The sequence below is a fragment of the Vipera berus genome (assembly GCF_964194415.1).
Source record: "Vipera berus genome assembly, chromosome: 5".
Classification (NCBI taxonomy): Eukaryota; Metazoa; Chordata; class Lepidosauria; order Squamata; family Viperidae; genus Vipera; species Vipera berus.
This window is the reverse complement of record NC_138207.1, coordinates 7,609,305-7,631,804: the sequence shown is the minus strand read 5'-3', so window position 1 is coordinate 7,631,804 and position 22,500 is coordinate 7,609,305. Positions and strand designations below refer to the sequence as shown.

The 22,500-nt window shown below is 46.8% G+C and overlaps 1 protein-coding gene across 2 annotated transcripts in view; it reads left to right on the top strand.

The window, feature by feature from the left end:
- Positions 1-20,624, top strand: part of CLCN2 (chloride voltage-gated channel 2) — a 133,967-nt gene extending 113,343 nt beyond the window's left edge. Inside the window, exons 18-24 of one of the 2 annotated variants that reach the window (XM_081329150.1) lie at positions 1,775-1,880; positions 3,396-3,469; positions 3,661-3,720; positions 9,480-9,518; positions 14,380-14,484; positions 17,004-17,090; positions 19,416-20,624. In XM_081329150.1, the coding sequence (XP_081185276.1) occupies positions 1,775-1,880; positions 3,396-3,469; positions 3,661-3,720; positions 9,480-9,518; positions 14,380-14,484; positions 17,004-17,090; positions 19,416-19,610 (666 nt within the window). In that variant the 3' untranslated portion in view covers positions 19,611-20,624. Of the gene's footprint in view, positions 1-1,774; positions 1,881-3,392; positions 3,470-3,660; positions 3,721-9,479; positions 9,519-14,379; positions 14,485-17,003; positions 17,091-19,415 lie in introns of both variants that reach the window. The other variant, XM_081329149.1, reaches the window with a different exon arrangement.
- Positions 20,625-22,500: the final 1,876 nt, after the last annotated feature.

Genomic DNA, 22,500 nt, shown 5'->3' with positions numbered 1-22,500 from the left:
TCAAAACCAGATGGGCTAATTCTATTTTAGAGGCAGGTCCTCGAATTATGACCGTTACGAACCCTGCCCATCATGGTCATCATTAATGACAGTTGTAAATCAGGTCACCCGTGTGACTGCGGCAGTCATTAAGCAAACACAGCAGATATTAAGCCAGCTAATGGATTTCTATGGGCCAGTTTTGCCCAAAAAACCCCACAAAAAAACCACAGAAGCAAATACCAGTTTTCAGGAAAAACCGCCATAATTGTCTATAAACAGCTGAGAGTCGCTGCGAGCGAGTAGGCGGCTATAGAAATTCTCTCAAATAAGTAAGTAAATGAAACAAATAAGTAAAACGCAGTCCCCTGACTGTGGGACACTGCAGATGGTTTTAAAGGCAGCCTGGTTGCCAACAGCCCAAAGTGTGTGGTCATGTGACCTCATGGAGAAGGGCAGCCATTAGAACTTTGAATCTGGATCGTAAGTACACCTGTTAACTTAGCTTTCTTTGCAAGACAAGCAATCCACGACTTACAACTTAGTGACCGGTTCAATGGATCTCCCAGGGAGATCCATTGAACCGGTCGCTAAGTTGTAAGTCGTGGATTGCTTGTCTTGCAAAGAAAGCTAAGTTAACAGGATCTGGCAAATCTGAAGGTTCAAATCTCACGTCGCCATTTTTAAGCACCTAAACAATTAGGGCAGGTGCTTCCCAAGTTTCTTCCTCTGACCGTTGAGCCACTGAGGCCTCCTGCCTCTCTTCTCCCATCGTTTCCTACCTAGGCCTGGGATTCCTAACCCCCGGCCTGTGGCCCAGTGCCAGGGTGCGACCTGTTTGGCACGCGGTTGCGGAAATGGTGGCCGAGCACACCCACACACAATAGTGCAATTGTAAATGTGGCCCACACGCGTGAGACCATCCCCGTCTCCCCTGCCAGGCTGCTGCCGTCGCCTCCACTGGTCCGCCAAGCGAGAATAGCAATGGAACTTAGACTTATATACTGCTTCACAGTGCTTTACAGCCCTCTCTAAGTGGTTTACATAGTCAGCATGTTGTTGTTAGTTGCGAAGTCGTGTCCGACCCCTCACGACCCCATGAACAATGTTCCTCCAGGCCTTCCTGTCCTCTACCATCTTCTGGAGTCCCTTTAAGCTCACGCCTACTGCTTCAGTGACTCCATCCAGCCACTTTATTCTCTGTCGTCCCCTTCTTCTCTCGCCCTCAACCTTTCCCAGCATTAGGCTCGTCTCCAGTGAGTCCTTCCTTCTCATTAGGTGGCCAAAGTATTTGAGTTTCAACTTCAGGATCTGGCCTTCTAAAGAGCAGTCAGGGTCGATCTCCTCTAGGACTGACCGGTTTGATCACCTTGCAGTCCAAGGGACTCGCAGGAGTCTTCTCCAGCACCACAGTTCAAAGGCCTCAATTCTTTGGCCCTCGGCCTTTCTTATGTTCCAACTTTCACAGCTATACATTGAGTCAGCATATTTGCCTCCCCAAAAAATCTGTCTCCTCGTTTTACCGACCTCGGAAGGATGGAAGTCGGAAGTCGGCCTTGAGCCGGTCAGGATCGAACTGCCAAACTGCTGGCAGCCGGCAGTCAGCAGAAGCAGCCTGCAGTACTGCATTCTAACCACCAGGGCCCCAGAAAGATGGGGGAACGCTTTCCGAGGCAGCGTTTCTCCCTCTCCTTCCTCAGAGTCTTTCTCGCAAACTGTTAAGCACCTAAGCTGGTGTCCAATCCATTTCTAATTTCTTCTTTTTTTTCCCCCCTTCTATTTCTTCTCCAACCAGATTGTGCCCGAGGAGTCGGCCTTCCTCCCTCCGCAAAGCGAACCCCGCAAACCTCTGAAGCCGGCTCTGAAAAGGGTCCCCAGCACTTTGTCAGACAACCCTTCAGGTAACCGAAAAAGCTCTCTTGCTACTTGTCCCCCTGAGAGCTGCAACGCAAGCGCTCACTCCTTCCTGGCACTGAAGATGTTACCTAGTTTGGGTAATGAAATGTTTGCAAGGAAACCACCAACCCTCATTGCAACCCTGAGCCACAAATATTCCCCTTTATTTGTGCAATGCAAGCTGCGTGGTTTTCTCTTACAGCAGGGCTCTTCAAACGTGGCCCTTTGATGACTTGTGGACTTCAACTCCCAGAATTCCTCAGCCGGGCACATGCGTGCCCGGCTGAGGAATTCTGGGAGTTGAAGTCCACAAGTCATCAAAGGGCCATGTTTGAAGAGCCCTGTCTTAGAGGGTGACTTTTCGCTTCCCAAACTGCCCCGGTACATTTGTCTCTAACGGTGGGCTTCAAGTTGCTAGTCCTCTGAGCGATACAGGTCATCCTCGACTTAACAACAGTTCAGTTAGTGACCGTTCAAAGTTCCAAGGGGATTGAAAGAAGTGACTTATGATCACGTGGCCACATGATCAAAATTCCGATGCTTGGGAACGGATTCCTATTTGTGACAGTTGCAGTGTCCCGGGGTGGGGGTGGGGGTGGGGGTCACGTGATCACCTTCTGTGATCTTCTGACCAGCAAGGTCAATGGGAAAGCCAGATTCGCTTAACAGCTATGTTACTAACTTAACAACTTCAGCGATTCACTTAACAAACATGGCAAGAAAAGTTGTAAAATGGGGTAAAATTCACTTCAGAAATGTGTCACTTAACGACAGAAATGTTGGGCTCAATTGTGGTCATAAGTCGAGGACTAGCTGTACAGCACTTGGCTCCTCCCCCAGCTACTGTCTGAATAATTATGAGGCCTCATTGTCTCTCCCCCTCCCTCCCTCCTTTCTCTCTCCCTGTCTCCCTCCTCTCTCTCCATCTCCCCTCTCTCCTTCTCTCTCCCTCCCTCCCTTCTCCCTCCCTCCTTTCCCTTTCTCCCTCCTTCTCCCTCCCTCCCTCATCGCTCTCTCCCTGTCTCCCTCCTCTCTCCTTCCCTCCCTCCCTCCTCCCTCCTCTTCCTCCCTGCCTCCTTCTCCCTCCTTCCTCTCCGTCCCTCATCACTCTCTCCCTGTCTCCCTCCTCTCTCCTTCCCTCCCTCCCTCCCTCCTTCTCCCTCCCTCCTCTCTCTCCCTCCTTCCTCCCTCGTCGCTCTCTCCCTGTCTCCCTCCTCTCTCCTACCCTCCCTCCCTCCTCTCTCCCTCCTTCCTCTCCTTCCCTCATCACTCTCTCCCTGTCTCCCTCCCTCCCTCCTCTCTCTCCCTCTCCCTCCCTCATCGCTCTCTCCCTGTCTCCCTCCTCTCTCCTTCCCTCCATCCCTCCTCTCTCCCTCCTTCCCTCATCGCTCTCTCCCTGTCTCCCTCCCTTCTCTCCCTCCCTCTCCCTCCCTCATCGCTCTCTCCCTGTCTCCCTCCTCTCCTTCTCTCCCTCCTTCTCCTTCCCTCCCTCTCCCTCCCTCCCTCTTTGTGGACAGCAGGGACGACTGAGACTCCGGGCATCACCTTGAGGAATCTTTTTTGTGCCAACTCCTCCACAGCAGAGTCGCAGGAGGTGAGCTCTCCGTTTTTATCACCCCGTCCCTCTCTCCATCTTTGAGCAAAAAAAAAAAATCTTCGCTTCCCAGGCCGCTGCTCACTCCCTAACCTGGCAGACTTTGTCCCCCTCCCGCTCAGCCGTTCCCTCCTGAAATTATGTTCTCTCTCCCTCCCATTTGTTTTGTTCCCCTGGTAAAAAATTAAAAGGAGGAGAATTCGGGGGCATCTGAAAAGCACAAGTCGAAACGCGTCCGCATTTCGGTGGTGGTAAGTGTGGGCCAGCCGCCCCGTATCCGTTCCTCTCCTTCCAAAAAATCACAGGAGCTAAAAATTAGATGGGCCCTTAGGGTGGCTGTGGTGGGTTAAGACTGTGCTGAAGGTTTGGGGGGTGGGGGTGGGGTTTACAGGATTTATGAGCCTAACTTCCCAATTCAAGGCAATTTGGCTTCTGGAATTCACACATGCCTAACTAGGCAACCACCTCTTTATCCGTATAACTTCCTTAGCAAAGTGTATTAACCTTGTAATTCTTTCTGACCTTCATTTTAAACCAGCGTTTCTCAACCTTCACAGCTTTTAAGATCTGTGATCTTCAGTTCCCAGAATTCCCCAGCCAGCATCGCTGTTCTAATATTGCAGATCTTTGTTCACATAATATTGTGTGAAAACAATTTAGAATAAAGCTGTGCTTTCGTTCTTTGCACATCCTGGCCACTCCATAATTAAGCTGACCAGTATTATCCTTACCATTAGAAGAAATCTTGCATGTGGCACAGCTGTGCTAATTTTGGCACCACCACCACCACCACCCCTTCTTCCTAAAGTGGCCAAGGTTGAAATATCACTGGTCCAGACAAGAACTGGCCAATTAACATGTGACCACATCCACTGATTACACAATGCACACTTTATTATAGCCTCTAAATTAGGACTCAGAGTATGTAAAGGGCCTGACATTGGAAAAATTCCACTTGGTTTGAGCTTCCAAAAAGCATTGAGCTATCTAACCCTCGGAGCAAAATGGTTGACATTCTTTGAGCTGATCCTGTGAGACGATTTGTGCGGGAAATCCAAATTCAGCATTGTTTGGAGAAAATTTTAAAATTCCCTTAATGCATTCAGCTTGGGCAACTTCAAGACATCCAGACTTAAAACTCCCAGAATTCTGGCTGGAGAATTCTGGGAGTTGAAATCCATTTATTTTAAAGTTGTCAAGGCTGAAAAATTCTGCTCTAAAGTACAGGTATTCCCTGACTTACAATAGCAACAGCCTTAGCACTTAGACTTATCTCCCACTTCACAGTATTTTACAGCCCTATCTAAGCAGTTCACAGAGTCAACAATCTGGGTCCTCATTTTCCCAACCTGGAAAGCTGAGTCAGCTGTGAGCTGGTCAGGATCGAACTCCTGGCAGTGGGCTGAGTCAGCCTGCAATACTGCATTTTGCTAAGCTTGTTTGATGGGTTTTGCCCCATTTTATGACCTTTCTTGCCACACTGAATCACTGCAGTTGTAGCACAGTTAGTAGCACAGTTGTTCGGTGGATCTGGCTTCCCCATTGCCTTTGCTTGTCACAAAAGGGGATCACGTGACCCCGGGGCACTGCAACCGTCATAAATATGAGCCCGTTGCCAAGCTTCCAAATTTTAATCACGTGGGATGCTGCAATGGTCGCAAGTGTGAAAAAGGGGTCATAAGTCACTTTTTTCTGTGCCGTTCTAACTTGGAATGGCCACCAAATGAATGGTTGTAAGTCAGGGACTACCTGTAGGACCACAGGGGAGTACCTTCAGCACAGTTCCACCTCTTGTTTTCATTGTGTTTGTGTCTTAGCAGTAGCACAAAACGAAACCTCTTTTCCCCCTTTGACAAACTCATTGATTTATATTAGCAATCTGATCTGGGAACAGCCAATCATAAATATCTGTCGCCTTCATTCCTGCCCCAGCATTGCTGGCTTCTCTTGCCTCGTTTCCATCTTTCTATCCTGAAAATAAATCTGCATCATTAAAAGTAATTGTGGGTGGTTCTCTGCCAGCCTCTAAGCCGATTGCGGAAAGGGGCTGAAACAGAGAAAATCCTGCTGGGTGAATTTTTGGCTATTCAACTCTTTCATCTTCATTTGCTTTACGACGTCCCCTTTTCTTGCAAGAAACAGATGAAAAGAGATTTTCTGGGCTCACGGAATGCACTTTCCAAAGAGAAATCAATTCAGCAAGCGTAGCTCTTTGCGGCTCAGTCTTTATTATGATGTACACAGTGACGCAGTCCAATTGCTAAAGATGCTAACGCAATGTTAGGCTTCTATTGACGGAAGCATCAGGTGAAAACAGCCACGCGCTGCTGGATTCTGCAAAGACCCTACGTATAATAATAATAATAATAATAATAATAATAATAATAATAATAATAATAATAATAATAATAATAATAATAATAATAATAATAATAATAATAATAAGTTGGAAGGGGCCTTGGAGGTCATCTAGTCCAACCCCCTGCTCAGGCAGGAAACCCTATACCATTTCAGGCAAATGGCTGTCCAGTCTCCTCTTAAAAACTTCCAGTGTTGGAGCATTCACCACTTCTGGAGGCAGGTTGTTCCACTGGTTAATTGTTCTAACTGTCAGGAAGTTTCTCCTTAGTTCTAGGTTGCTTCTCTCCTTGACTAGTTTCCATCCATTGCTTCTTGTCCTGCTTTCAGGTGCTTTGGAGAATGGCTTGACTCCCTCTTCTTTGTGGCAGCCCCTAAGATATTGGAACACTGCTATCATGTCACCCCTCACTCTTCTCTTCGTTAAACTACACATACCCAATTCCAGCAACCGTTCCCTATATGTTTTGGCCTCCAGCCCCCTAATCATCTGTTGCTCTTTGTTGTATGATTCAAGGCACCAGTGCAAGGAGGTGAAAGTCTACGCACCTGGGAGAAGATAAGAGTCAGGGGGTCCTTGTGCCACATTCACATGATATACATAACCTGGTTACTGATTTAATCCATAATATGGGCTTGCAGGGTGCGTTAAACCATAAATTAACCAAACGGTGGGGATTTGCACTAGCCTGTTGTGCAAGTCCCCACCTGTTTGGTTAGTTTACGGTTTAACGCACCATGCAAGCCCACATTATGGATTAAATCGGTAACCAGGTTACGTATATCATGTGCAAGTCCCCACTTACATGTGGTCCTCGACTTACAACCACAATTGTGATCAAAATTTCAGCTGCTAAGCGAGGCCATTCTTAAGTGAGTCGCACACGATTTTACGATCTTTTATGCCACTGTTTTTAAGTGAATTTCTGCCGTTAAGTGAGTCACATGCTTGGTTGTAGAAATAGAGGCACAGAATCAAAATCACGGGAAGCATTAGTACCGCTTTATAAACCCTTAGTAGGGCCACACCTGGAATACTGCGTACAGTTTTGGTCACCACGTTACAAAAAAGACGTTGAGATTTTGGAAAAAGTGCAGAGAAGAGCAACTAAGATGATTAAAGGCCTGGAGACAAGAACATATGAAGAACGGTTGCAGGAACTGGGTATGGCCAGTCTAGAGAAAAGAAGGAGTAGGCTGGGGGTGATATGATAGATTTGAGGGGCTGCCACAAAGAAGAGGGGGTCAAACTATTCTCCAAAACACCAGAGGGCAGGACAAGAAGCAACTGATGGAAACTAACCAAGGAGAGAAGCAACCTGGAATTAAGGAGAAATTTCTTAACAGTGAGAACAATTAACTAGTGGAACAGCTGGCATCTAGTTGTGAGTGCTTCATCACTGGAGGTTTTTAAGAAAAGATTGGACAGCCATCTGTCTAAAATGGTGTAGGGGTGTCACGCTCGCCACATCACGTGACATGTCGCAACGTATCGTGACTTTTTCCCTTGCTGGAGCTGGGGTGGGCGTGGCCTCCACGTGTCGCATCTGGCCCATGGGCTGGCAGTTTGACACCCCTGGTGTAGGATCTCCTGCTTGAGCAGGGGGCTGGACTAGAAGACCTCCAGGGTCCCTTCCAGCTCTATTCTGATTGAGTGAAGCAGATCCGGCCTCCTCCATTGACTCTCCTTGTTGCAAGCCAGCTGGGAAGGTTGCAAATGGCGATCGCATGATCCCAGGGCACTGCAACCATTAAAAATGCATGCCAGTTGCCTGAATTTTGATCATGTGACCGTAAGGATGGTGCAAGTTGTCGTAAGTGCGAGGATGAATTGTGTCACTTTTTTTCCAGTGCCGTTTAACTTGGAACACTCACTAAATGAATGGTGGTAAGTCGAGGGCTACCTATCTATCAAACAAGTGAGCAAATCCAGGCTTAACAAGTTCATGGATGCATCTATTAGACCAGGGCTCTTCAAACTTGGTCCTTTTATGACTTGTGGACTTTAACTCCCAGAATTCCTCAGCCAGGCACACATGTGCCTGGCTGAGGAATTCTGGGAGTTGAAGTCCACAAGCCATAAAAGGGCCACATTTGAAGAGCCCTGGTCTTAGACCTTTGCCTGATCTAGTTAAGGAGTCCTGTGAAAACCACAATTCACTCATTTGCACTGGCTCATAGTCACACAACTGCATTTTACCAATTTTTGCCAAAATCCAGCACTTACCTCCGATTTTCAGCAAAACCACGCCCGTAGTGAACCATTGGCTCTCTTAATGACTGTAGCCTCTGCTGAACAATCACAGGTGCTCTTAATAACTTAAGTGGTGATTCACTTAACAACTACTGCAAAAAAAAAGGTCATAGAATCAGGTCCATCACGTGACGTGTTTTATGACCATTAGGAGTTATGAACGTAATACATTACAGTCATAACTCAAGGGCTACCTGTATATACTGTAAGTCGTTTCAGGGACAGTAGAATACGTTGCCCTATTCCGGGATGTTTGAAATCTGTCTGTGAGGGAGAGATCACTCCGGTCAGTCAAGGGGATTATAATTTTATTTATTTTATTTACCCAATTTATTGGCTGCCCGTCTTACTAGAGCAGAGATCCCCAACCTTTTGGGCACCGGGGACCGGTTCCGCGGAGAGAGGTTTTTCCGCAGACCGGAGGGTGCGCGGTTTTGTGTGCTGCCTGCATCCTACAGATGGGGATTTGCTTGTCTGTGCGGACCGGTTGCTGGCATGCCGCGGTCTGGTACTGGTCCACGGACTGGGAGTTGGGGACCCCTGGACTAGAGGGTAATTCCAGGCAGCTTACAATATTAAAATATTACAATATTAATTCCCAAACTAGAGCCTAGTTATCAGGCCCCAGGGTCAGCCCGAGTAAGAAAATTGTTTTGAAAGGCAAACTGTCCAATTGGAGAGTGATAGAAGGGACAGATAGAAGGATTTTGCCAGCTCTTGCCACACAACAGCGCAATGAGTCAACATACTTAAGGTACCACATCCAACCCAACTTGTGAAGGGGGCCCGCTTTAAATTAAAGAGCGCCTAAGTCTTGTCCCTACTAAGCTGTACACAGGTAGTCCTTGACGTGCGACCACATCTGAGCCCCAGATTTCTGTTGCCAAGCGACACCTTGGTTAAGTGAATTTTGCCCCATTTTACGACGTGCCTTTACCACAGCTGTGGAATCATGGCGGTTGTTAAGTTAGTCACATCGCTGTGAAGTGTGATTCTGCCTCCCCTTATTGACTTTGCTTGTCAGAACGTCGCAAAAGGGGATCCCGTGAGCCCGGGGGACGCTGCAGCCGTCCTAAATATGAGTCGGTTGCCAAGCATCCGAGTGTAAATCACGTGACCATGGGGGAATGCTGCAACGGTCGCAAGTGTGAAAAACGGTCATAGGTTACTTTTCTCAGTGCCGTTCAAACGTTCACTAAACAAGCTGTTGTACGTTGAGGATGACCTGGAGTTCACTTGCCAGCTCCTGATTCTCCTGATCTGACTGCAGTCTCTAACCCTTACTCATCAACCCAGTCACCTGGACACCCCCCCCTCCTCCACTGCCCAGTCACACCCTGTGTCCCTTTTCCACATACTAAGTTCTGGTAAATATCCCTCTCTTTGTTTCTCTTGCAGGAAGAATTTGATCCTGTTAGCGAGATGACTCCAGCTGAGGTAAGATTCTGGTAGGGCATGAAGTCTCCATCTTGACTGAAAGGCCTCAACAGGCTCCTTTGAGTGAAGAATGAGAATGAACCTTTATTGTCAAAGTACAACCATGTATACATTGAGATTGGATGAGCCTCCCTTCGTGCCCCCACCCCCCAACACACAGTGACAACAAACCCTCCATCTTATTGCACCATGTGAGCTAATTGCACAACACATCGGCCTCGCAAGTCGATCGTGCATAAAGTTTATAAAATTATTTCCCGTTCAAGAGCCTAACAGCCCATGGATAAAAGCTGTTTTTCAGCCTGTTGGTGCGGCTGGCTTTACTCCTGTATCTCCTACCCGATGGTAGGAGAGTAAAGAGATACCGTCCAGGGTGTGAGTCATCCCTGAGGATTTTCCTCACTCTTCCAAGGCAGCGAGCCCTGGCGAGGTCATCCAGTGGTGTCAGGGCACAGCCCACAATGTCTTGTGCTGTGCTCACCAGCCTTTGTAATGCTTTCCTATCCACAGCTGTCAGACCAGCATACCAAACCACAATACAGTACGAGAGGACGCTCTCTATAGTAGACCGGTAAAAGAGGGTCATTAGCCGTTGTTCTACCCTGTTCTTCCGCAAGACCCTGAGAAAGTGAAGTCTCTGTTGGGCCTTTCTGGCCACCTGGGTTGTATTAACTTTCCAGGTCAGATCTTCACAGAGGTAGACTCCCAGAAATTTAAAGGAGGAAACTCTCTCCACACAGTCCACCCCGATGTAAAGTGGGGCAGGTTCCTCCTTTTTCCTCCGGAAGTCTAGCACCATCTCTTTGGTCTTGCCAATGTTCAGGTGCAAGTTGTTGTTACAACACCATATGGATAGTTTTTGTACCTCCCCCCTGTAAGCAATAGCAACAGCACTTAAGACTTATATACCGCTTCACAGGGCTTTACAGCCCTCACTAAGTGGTTTACAGAGTCAGCATATTTCCCATCCCCCCCCCAACAACATGGGTCCCTTTTTTACCGACCTTGCTTTTTGTCTGCAAGTGGGGTGGTTGTTTGTCCTTAGATAGCACTAGCACTTAGCATTTAGACTTATATACCGCTTCACAGGGCTTTACAGCCCTCTCTAAGCAGTTTACAGGGTCAGCTTATTGCCCCCCCAACAATCTGGGTCCTCGTTTTACCGACCTCGGAAGGATGGAAGGCTGAGTCAACCATGAGCCCGTCAGGATCGAACTGCTAACAGTCGGCAGAGTCAGCCTGCAGTACTGCATTCGCTAAGCTTGTTGGATGAGTTTTGCCCCATTTGATGACCTTCCTTGCCACAAGTTGCTCAGTGAATCACTACGGTTGTTAAGTTGGTAGCACAGCAGTTAAGTGGATCTGGCTTCCCCTTTGACTTTGCTTGACATAAAAGGGGATCGTGTGACCCCGGGGCACTGCAACCGTTATAAATAGGAGCCTGTTGCCAAGCGGCCAAATTTTAATCAGATGACCAAAGGGATGCTGCAACGGTCGAACTGGTGGCTGTGGGCAGGGTTAGCCTGCAATGCTGCATTCTAACCACTGCACCACTTCTAAGAAGGGGCACGTTCAGTCTGTGGGGCCCTCATGACTAACCTTGGGCTTAAAACTGTTGTTCTAGGTCAGACTCCGAGTGCCCTCTTGCACTGAGAATTTAAGGAGGTTGGGGTTTTTTTTGTGAGAGCTGCACAGTGCATAACGCACGAAGGGCCATGCAACTAAGATTGTCAGGGGCAGTGAGGATCACTGAAAAATGCATGCATCAAGAGGCTTAGCAAGCTTATTTCCATTGTTATTTCTTGGGCACAAGGCAGAACCCACATTCATGACGCAGCAAAATATCTGGCGGGGGATATGAATAAGAGAAATGTGCAGGAGCTGTTATTTAATCCAGGGCCTCTCAACCTTAGCAACTTTAAAATAAGTGGCCTTTAACTCCCAGGATTCCCCCAACCAGAGTTAAGGTCCACCCATGCTGACTGGGGGATGCTGGAAGTTGAGGTCTATCAATGCTGCCTGGAGAATTTTGGGAATTGAAGTTCACTCAAGCTGACTGGAGAATTCTTGAAGCTGTAGTCACATATTCTCAAGACGTCAAGATTGAGAAGGCCTAACCTAGACCCAAGGGGTAAAACGTGTTTTAAGTCCAGAACGACAAGATAAGTAACTCAGGCAGATTCCTCCCTGATTTACTGGGGTGTAAAAAAGAGAGGGTGTATAATATTTTAATGAATTAATTTATCAATCAGTTACATTGGTGGAATGGCTTGCCTCCAGAAGTTGTGGGTCTATCATCACTGGAGGTACGTTTGAACAGCCTCTTGTCTGAAACAATATAGGATTTCCTGCTTGAGCAGGGGGTTGGACTAGAAGACCTCCAAGGTCCCTTTCCAACCCTCTTATTCTGTGCTCTATGTTCTAATATAGGGCTCTTCGACTTGGCCCTTTTATGACTTGTGGACTTCAACTGCCAGAATTCCTCAGCCAGCGTGCCTGGCTGAGGAATTCTGGGAGTTGAAGTCCACAAGTCATAAAAGGGCCAAGTTTGAAGACCCCTGTTCTAATACAATCAGTTGCAAGATTGTGCTATTATATTTCAATAAAGTGTAGTTTTAGTCTTCCTGCGGAGTTGATTTTTCAGGTCTAGTCTACCTACGGTAATGGTGCGGACAGCTTTTTATTAAATCCAAACGGTTGTCGCTTTCTAGCATCTGAAAAAAAAAAAAGGACTTTCTTATCTCCTCTTTCTTGATTCCCCCACCCCCAGAAGTGGAGAGGGCTTTCAATTGAACCTTGGACTGTGTGACAAACAGGCCCCCTGCCACTGATAGAACGTGAGGTTGTTGCAATTGGCTTAATCAAGAAACGCTGGGGAAACGATCTGATATGCACGGTCATAAAGATCTCCAAGATCCAGTAATCCATCTCTGCGTCTCTTTGAATTACAGCAAATAATTAACAAGCAGTGGCTTCCGAGGTGGTTTGTCTTATCTGTTGCTAAGAGCTGGGAAAAAAGCTTGCCTGTGGTTGCAACCAGATAGGCTTTGTCTTAATCACCTATCTGCTTTAGATTATTCACACGTTGGCTGCGATCAAACAAAACACTTAGACAGATAAAGACCTCGCAGATGATTCATGCAAACGTTGATCAGAATGGCTTTTTTTTTAAAAAAAAATATTCTATGGCTTCATTTTTGCAAATCCAGCCCGTGTGGTTAGTTCATTGTTCCAAAAATTATGAAAATCCCAAACAGGCGAAGTTGGAAAGTAAGCGAAGCATACTATTTGAAAACAGTCACGTCTTCCAAAGTCAGTGTGGTGCAATAATTAGGATTTTAAAATTAAAAGGAGAGGGATTCAAGTTTTAGATCCTTTCAGGCATGATTTTCAGACTTTATGCCAGTCTATAGCACTTCCCTTAATTGATCCAGGTTAATAAATCTCAGTTTTAGCCTTCTGTAGCATGTTGTATGGAACTAGACACTATCTCTACTGAAAGAATTAAAAATGGAATGGAATGGAATGGAATGGAATGGAATGGAATGGAATGGAATAGAATAGAATAGAATAGAATAGAATAGAATAGAATAGAATAGAATAGAATAGAATAGAATAGAATAGAATAGAATAGAATAGAATAGAATAGAATAGAATAGAATAGAATAGAATAGAATAGAATTACAAATAATAATAGGACAGGACAGGACAGAACAGAACAGAACAGAACAGAACAGAATAGAATAGAATAGAATAGAATTACAAATAATAATAGGACAGAACAGAACAGAACAGAACAGAATAGAATAGAATAGAACATTCTTTATAGGCCAATTGTGATTGGACACACAAAGAATTTGTCTCCAGTGCAAAAGCTCCCAGTGTACATACAAGCAACAAAGTGATAAATCATAAATCATAAGATACAAATACCAAAGTGATAGTCATAAAATACCAATAGGTGTAGAAATAAGAAAGGTGAGAAGGATAATAGCAATGCAGTCCTATAATACGGTTACATATCCTTAGACATAAGACAGTCCTGTGGGAAATAGGTGTTCAGCAGAGTGACGGCATGGGGGGGGGGGAACTGTCTTTGTGTGTAGTTGTTTTCCCATGCAGTGCCCTATAGCGGCATCCTGAGGGGAGGTGTTGAAACAGTTTAAGTCCAGGATGTGCCTTTTTAATGATGGCTCTAATCTTAGGTGTCCATTTCAAATCCTCGGAGATTATAGAAGCCAAATACTTGAAGGTCTCTAGTGTTAATACTGTGTTATCTAAGATAGTAGTGGGGGTGGGGTAGAATAGGAGAGCTTCAGCAAAGTCTACTAACATTTCTACAGTTTTAACTTAAGCATCTCCAGCTTCAGATTGTTCCGGCTGCACCACAAGTCCAGTTCTTCAACTTCCTGTCAATAATAATAATAATAATGATAATAATAATAATAGTTGTAAGGGATCTTGGAGGTCATCTAGTCCAACCCCCTACTCAGGCAGGAAACCCTATACCATTTCAGACAAATGGCTGTCCAGTCTCTTCTTAAAAACTTCCAGTGTTGGAGCGTTCACAGCTTCTGGAGGCAGGTTGTTCCACTGGTTAATTGTTCTCACTGTCAGGAAGTTTCTCCTTAGTTCTAGGTTGCTTCTCTCTTTGGTTAGTTTCCATCCGTTGCTTCTTGTCCTGCCTATAAGTCTACATGCAGACTTATCACTGTCTTCGGGGTTAGAATCATTTATCAGTGTAACTTTGCTGGATGGTTGATACTCAAGAGAGGAAAATATTGTAAATATTATACAGTAAATGCAATAGGAAATAAAGGTGAGCCGGCCTGCTGCATTAATGCATCTCCCGAATTTGTAGATTGTGGAATGGGAGGAGCGACAACTCGATCAGCTGGTCAACTTCAACAACTGCAAGATCGATCCGGCGCCCTTCCAGCTGGTAGAACGGACTTCATTGCATAAGGTAGATTGTGGGACCCGAAGCAAAGCTGGATGATTTATAGGTAGCCCTCGACTTTGGACCACAATGGAGTCCAAAATTTCCATTGCAGAGCAAGACAGTTATTAAAGTGAGCTGTGCCCCATTTTAATGGCCTTCTTGCTATAGTTGTTAAGTAAGTGACTGCAGTGGTTAAATGAATTATGTGGCTGTTAAGCAAATTTGGCTTCCCCCGTTGATGTTGCTTGTCAGAAGCCCGCTGGGAAGGTTACAAATGATGATCACATCACCCTAGGAGAACACAACTGTCAGAAATACGTGCCGGTTGCTAAGCACCTGAATTTTGATCACGTGATCATAGGGCTGCTGCAATGGCCATAAGAGTGAGATCCAGTCATGAGACACATATTCAGTGCCATTGTAACTTTAAAGAGTCATGAAACAAATGGTCGTAAACAGTGGTGGGATTCAAATATGTGAACAACTGGTTCTCTGTGTGGATGCTGCTTCTGGAAGTCCATTCCGGGCCTGGGCAACAAAGAAATTAGCTACCAGTGGTGCAAACTGGCTGAATCCCACCACTGTTTACTCCTTGTAAACAGCATCCAGACAACCTTCATCAGTAACTTAATCTTCTAGACATCTGCCTAGTTCTCTTTGAAAGCCACATAAATCCCCCAGCACTCACTAGGAGCTAATTCTTCCACTTAACAGGGTGGCATGTAAATAAATACTTCCTTCAGTTGGTCCTAAATATTCCTAGGTGTCTGTAGTGAGGGGCATCTGAAGAGTCAAGATGGTGCCACAACCATGCTGTCACAACGCACATAAAACAGGCCTGAGGCTTCAACTTAATATTGTGGTTGCTATATATTAACGGTTGAATTGGATTGGATTAGGTTGGGTTGGGTTGGGTTGGGTTGAGTTGAGTTGGCTTGGATTGAGTTGAACTGAACTGAACTGAACTGAATTGAATTGAATACTTGACCAAGTGTGATTAGACATACAGGAAAATTTGTCTCCGGTATAATAATTACTACTACTACTACTACTACTAGTACTACTACTACTACTACTATTTTATTGTCACCTTGAATGTACACCAACAGGCATACATCAAAATGAAATTTCGTTGCATACAGCTCTCAAAGGGTCACCACCTCCGATATACACTCCTTGTTCGTGGCCGGCTCAAGTTTCAGATCGCCCATTTTAATCTCTAGGGAGCCAACGATGGCAAACAGGACGGATGGAAACGGAGCGCCATGTGGATTAGCCCTCAAATTAGCTTGTATTCCTGCACGACAACCTCGCCTCCTTTCCTTTTTCTGATCCTGACTCTTCCACCTTTTCCTTAAAGAGGCATTGCTTCTTTTCGTCCCGCTGCTGCCGCTGTCTCCACCTCCTCCAAAAGCCTCTCTCCCTTCCTCTGGCCCTACCATTCCTTTGCTCCGTAAACCCCAGGGACCTCTCCTCCTCTGCCTCCTTTGGAAACAGCCCAAAGAAGAAGCACTCGGTGTACTTGCAAAGTAACAGGGAGAATAATAATAACCAACGATACGAATAAAAGGGGGGGGGAAGTGAGGAAGATAATAAAAAGGATAAATAATAACACTACAGCCGCACTGCATGGGTTGATGTACATATACTTTAAACAGAACTGTGAGAATTAGACCAGACATGTCAAACAAAAGGCCCGGGGGCCGGATGCGGCCCGCGAAATGGTTTCATGCAGCCCGCGAAGCCATCTTGGAAACAGTGAGGGAACAGCCCCCACTGCCTTGGCCCTGGCCCAGAGACCCTCCTCCTGCCAGAGACCCTCAGATCTGTCCCACTCCTGCCCAGGCCCCCATAGGCACCCTTGATGCGAACCATGTAGAGCTGGCCACGCCCACCCAGTAGGCCATACCCACTCTAGCCACACCCACCCAGTAGGCCACGCCCACCCTGGCCATACCCACCCGGCCCCTTGAGGGCAACCGCAATGCTGATGTGGCCCTCAATGAAATTGAGTTTGACACCCCTGAATTAGACGTTCAGCACAGGGACAGCACAGGGACAGTAAGAGGACAGTAACTGCCCGTGTCTAGTTGCCCTGGCATTTTGACCCCTCTAGGCCTAAATTTCGCATCACTACATAGATATCTGTATTTGTTAACGCTGCAAGAAGGATAGAAGACTGTTATTCTCTCCAAATTTTACACAGCATCCAAGATATTAGGGCTGTTATAAACACACAAACACAGAGACACACACACAGAGTGGGAGAGAGAGAGAGATTATTTTTTTCAGACCAACCTAAGAAGTATGTTTATGTTTATGTTTATTGGACTTATATACCGCCCTTCTCCCGTAGGACTCAGGGCGGTTCACAAGGAATAGGTAGGAATAAGTAGGTGTAGCCTCTGTTGCATTGTTGGCATCAGTGTGCCATGGGCAAAGACCCCCCCTTACGTTGACTTTGAAGAGAAGGATAGAACTTGTGGGGTGCCATTTTTCTGTATTTTGCGATGCTAAGCCGAGCTTGTTCCCCTCTCTTCCAGACCCACACCATCTTCTCCCTCTTGGGAGTGGACCACGCTTACGTCACCAGTATCGGGCGCTTGATTGGCGTGGTGTCCCTCAAGGAGGTGAGTAGCACTTAGAAGGGTCAGCCCAAGAACAGCCAAACTTCAGCAGTTTCTGTTGGATTTTGTCTAATGTCACGCCATATCCTCTATGCGGGAAAGAAATGTTTCTTAAGGTCCTCCTCCGTCAGTGTTCTTCGACGTGGGCCACTTCAATATGTGTGGACTTCAATTCCCAGAATTCCAGGCAGTTGTGTCCTCTGGCGTGAGACACCTACACATATACACACACAGAGACGCTTATCTGTATACCAGACAGGTATCTTGTAATTCGAACATTAGAATCATTTAAAATCCTTCCAACAGGGATTTTTCTCATGGGAAACAGATGTCATTTCTCACAGCGTTACTTTTTTTTGCCAAATGATTATTCTTTAATGGACATGCCATAGAATTAATGCCAATTCATAATGCAATTGAATCCAAATCCTTCATGTTCTTGTCACAGCCCTTGCCCTCATGTGGAAAAAAAAATCTGGTTTTCCCCCTCCCCCTCATTTGTCTTATGTCTGTCTATTGAAGGGGGATGCATCTTACATTCTCTGCCTTTCTGCCATCCCCTTAGCAAAGGCTTACAAAGATAAGTGTGGTTGGTGACTGGTTAGCCAGTGATATGCTGTGCATCAGTATAAAAACAAGATACAAACCTGGTACAAAAAAACCAGGAGAATCCCTGATTTTCACAATCTCCACAATCCTCACCTAGCCATTTCCAGATGTTTGGGACTAGAATTTGGATTATTTTAATGCTTATTAAATTTGTGTGCCACCCATCTCATCCAGAGAGGACTCTAGACAGCTGACAAACATCAACTAATGCAATTTTCACCATGAAAAAAGTGACCTGTGGCCGTTTTTCACACTTACAACCATTGTAGCATCCCCATTTTCACATGATCATGGCAGCTGACCCATATTTACGACGGTCCTGCGGTCATGTGATTCCCCTTTTGCAACCGTGCAATAAGGAAAGTCAACACGGAAGCCAGTTTCACTTAACAACGGAGTTATTAACTAAACAACCGGCGTGATTCACGTAACAACTGTGGCCAGAAGGTCTTAAAATGAGGCAAAACTCACTTAACAAACGTCTCGCTTAACAACAGAAATTTGGGCTCAATTGTGGTCGTAAGTCGAGGAGTGCCTGTTCACTAGTCTGGTTTGATCGAAGTCATAGTCCAATATTTTATGATCAACTGGTTGGGAAAGATTCCTAGGATATCAGTTTCTGGCCAGAATAGGTAGTCCTCAACTTACAACCACACTTGAGCCCAAAATTTCTGTTGCTAAGCAAGTTTTTAAGTGAGTTTTGCCCCATTTTGCAAGCTTCCTTGCCACAGTTATTAAGTGAATCACTCCAGTTGTTAAATTAGTCCAGGGGCCCTCAAGCTTGGCCACTTTTTGTGGACTTCAATTCCCAGAATTCCCCAGCCAGCCTGAATTAGTCACACGACTATAAAGTGAATCTGGCTTCTTCCCCCTTGACTTTGCTTGTCAGAAGGTCGCAAAAAGAGGATCACGTGACCCCGGGACATGGCAACTGTCATAACTATGAGTCAGTTGCCAAGCGCCTGAATTTTGACCACGTGACCACACGACCCTGGGGATATGTTGTGATTCCTCACCAGCCAGTGGACCCGGCATCCGAGTCTGAGGAATCAGATGAGGAGGAGGAGGGGCCTGGACTGACATCAGAGTCAGAGGAAGGCTCTGAGGAGCTCCAAGACTTACGGTCTGACGAGGAGCCTGGCCCCTCTACTCGCCCTCAGGTTGAGACACAGCTGTGCTGGGAGGCTGAGTTGGACAGCGATGAAGCACAGCTGGGAAATATCCAGGATGCACTAAAGCGCCGGCAAGATAAAAGAGTAGGACAGAGGAATGCAATGGGGCGGCTCCAAAGGCAAAGGAGAAGGCATTAAGAAGCTGCGCCTGAGCTGAATAATAAAAGGGAAGGTGTGGGAGGTGCTGGTTGCCAAAGGCAACCCTTTGTGTTGAGGATCGAGTTTCTGCGGACTGTGTCTGTTTGCCTTGGACATTGACTCGGGTCTGAATAATAAAAGGGGTTGGTTTTTTCTTGCGGTTCCTACCTGCTTGTTGGAAGAGGGGGTTCCCCTTGTGAGCAGAACAAGGACTCACGTAGGCCGGGCCTGAACAGGACACTGCAGCGTTTGTAAGTGTGAAAAGGGGTCCCAAGTCTTTTTTTTTCAGTGCCGTTGTAATTTTGAACGGTCACTAAACAAACCGTTGTAAGTCGAGGACTCCCTGCACGGATTGGGTGGATGCTGCTACTGCTGTCTCCCGTCACCCCATCCTCTTCCTTTCTTCCAGCTGCGCAAAGCCATAGAGGGTTCGGTCACCGCCAAAGGGGTGAAGGTGCGCCCCCCGCTGGCGAGCTTCCGGGACAGCACAACCAGCAGCAGCGAAATGGAAGCCACCGAGATCCACCAGTTGTGGGATCAGAGGCAACGGCACTCCATCCCTCGCGAGTTCAGCCCTTCCGAGAGCGACGAAAAGTGCCAGTGATGACGGGGGGGTGGGGGGGGCGAGAACCTGCCAATCAAGAGACGACGGTTCGACGTTGCCGTGCCTTGGCTGCTTCTGTTGCAGCCGGGCCTCTTCTAAGGATGCCTTCACATTGGAAACTGCTTTAAGAGGAAGAGTCCGTTCCTGGAATAACTGGAGAATTGCCCTTCTCAACCTTGAAGCTGGGCTCCGGTGCCCCCTTCGCCCCATCCTTGGTCTCAGGGGCCTTCCCATCCTCCCATTGTCCCCAGCAGCTCTGCTCCACCTTGGAACGAGAGCTGGTCGGATGAGAAGAAAGGAGGCTGATGGTGATAGGGAAGGAGATGTGGGTGTGGGTCTTTTAAAATACCTTCTGCTCACCTCAGCCTCTCCCTACAGGCTGCTGGTACCCCAAGGCTCACGCATCTCACCCGGGCCCTCTCCGAGCCTAGTTGAAGACCTCGTTAGTCTGTTCTCAGAGGCTTTGCAGGTGGCCGTTCCACCAGGAAGGAGCAGGTCAAGCACCTGTCTTCCTTGTTGTCTGATCGCGGTGCCCCACATTGAGAAGAAAAGGAACTTTTCAGCATGCATGGATGCCCTCGTGGCCTCTGCGGGCATCTTCCTAAGGCAGGTGCCGAAACCTTTGGGGGGTCTCTCCCCATGTTCTGAACCTCCCCCCTTCCTTCAAATCTTCAGTGCCGCCCAGCACAGCATTTTAGTGCCGCCCAGCCATACTGTGTATGGCTAGCCCCCTGTTTGGATGGGATTTGGGCATTTGTAGTTGGAATTGTGGACCCCAAATAAAACCAACACTGGATCTCTTGAGCTACTGAGCCGGGCAACCCCTTTCCTAACCCACTACCAGATCCCGGGATTCTTCCCTTCCGCCTTCCTCTCTCTGTGGAACCCACTCATGCTCGAATCCACAGGCAGAGGAGAGGAACAGAAGGATGACTGTATGTACGTACCGAAGTTTTTTATACATATATATATCTATCATAATTTAATTACCGAAAAGAATACAAATAGAGTTCTATTATAAACCGAGGGAGTGTCTGGTGTGTAAATAAGCCACAGACGGTTGTGGGAATTGAACCCGGTTTGTTCATTGGCATGCCCAGGTCACAACTAGGGCGAAGAGAAAGATGGGTGTCAGTGTGAGCCGGTTTGGCCTAATGGTTAAGTCACCAGGCTAGAGATCAGTTAACTATGAGTTCTAGTCCCACTTTAGGCATGAAAGCCAGCTGGTTGACTTTGGGCCAATGGCCAGGAGACTCTGATTTGCCAATCGCCAGGTGACTGTGAGTTCTAGTCCCACTTTAGGCATGAAAGCCAGCTTGGTGACTTGGGCCAATCACCAGGAGATTGTGAGTTCTAGTCTCACCTTTGGCATGAAAGCCAGCTGGTTGACTTTGGGCCAATGGCCAGGAGACTCTGATTTGCCAATCGCCAGGTGACTGTGAGTTCTAGTCCCACCTTAGGCATGAAAGGCATCTGAGTGGTTTGGGGCCAATCACCGGGAGACTGTGAGTTCTAGTCCCATTTTAGGCATGAAAGCTGGCTAAGTGACTTGGGTCAATCACCAGGAGACTGTGAGTCCTAATCCCACCTTAGGCATGAAAGCTGGCTGGGCGAACTTGGGCCGGTTGCTTTCTCTCAGCCCTAGGAAAGAGGCAATGGCAAAGCACTTCTGAAATCTTGTTATAAATAACCTTCAGAGACTAGTCCGAGCGTTTGCCCGGAGTCAACAATGACTGGAAGAAGAAACAAAAAAATATCAACCAGAGATGTGGGTGAGAGAAGAACAGCCTTAATCAGTGGGAGCTGTAACAAAATCTTGCAGCTGCATAGGCTGGTCTTCCATTGACACCCTGCTGATCATAACACGTGAGCCAAACTTTTAAATCTTCACATATTTGCCAATGCTTCAAATTACCAGATGACAGAGGCAGTAGTAGCCTCATCAGCTCCAGGTTGAGGTTCAGACCATTTCCTGATTTCCTTTTTCTGCTGTAGAAGCTCCCTATTTTCTTTTTTTTTTTTTTAGACTGATTCTGGCCTCCCCCAGTAGCTATAGCAATAGCACTTAGACTTACATACTGCTCCATAGTGTTTTACAGCCCTCTCTGAGCAGTTTACAGACTCTGCATATTTGCCCCCCAACCATCTGGGTCCTCATTTTACCGACCTCAGAAGGGTGGAAGGCTGAGTCAACCTTGAGCCGGTCAAGATCGAACTTTAGACTGGGCAGAGTCAGCCTGCAATTCTGCATTCTAACCCCTGTGCCATCATAAGCTCTTCTTTGGCCCTGATACAACTGCTTACTTGGGAGAATGTGGGCCAGGATTATGGGAGCTGGGATTCAGTCAGGGGGTGATGTGCAGGATGAGGCCCTTTTGGGGAAAGCTTTGCTAACTCAGATTCTTGCTGTACATTGTTATTTTCACATAGTATACTTTACCAGTTGATGTAAAGACCTAGCAGTTACATTTGCAAATGTAGCACTTTTATCAGGGTTTATTCATGGTTAGATGAGAGCAGAGTGGCCTAATGGTGAAGACGCTCGACTCCCACTTGAACGATTCAATCCTAGGTAGTGGCAGATATTTCTCTCCTAAGGTGCAAAGAAAAAAAATACTGTGAACTCTGCTGGGCATCAGGAAGGGCATCTGGCCAGTAAACTCTCAGCCCCATCCAGTCGTCCCAACTCTACCCTGAATTACGGGATTACAGCGTCGTAAAAAGGGAGGGTCTTTATTCATGGTTAGGTGGCTTTTATGTTGCGCAGACCCAGCTAGGCCCCAGTTCAGTCTGTTGCGAGAGTCCAGGAAATGGGCTAAGTCAATAACCCAGGTTAAAGATAATATGTGAATGCACTCAATGTCTAGTCTTCTGTTGAAGGGGAAGAAAC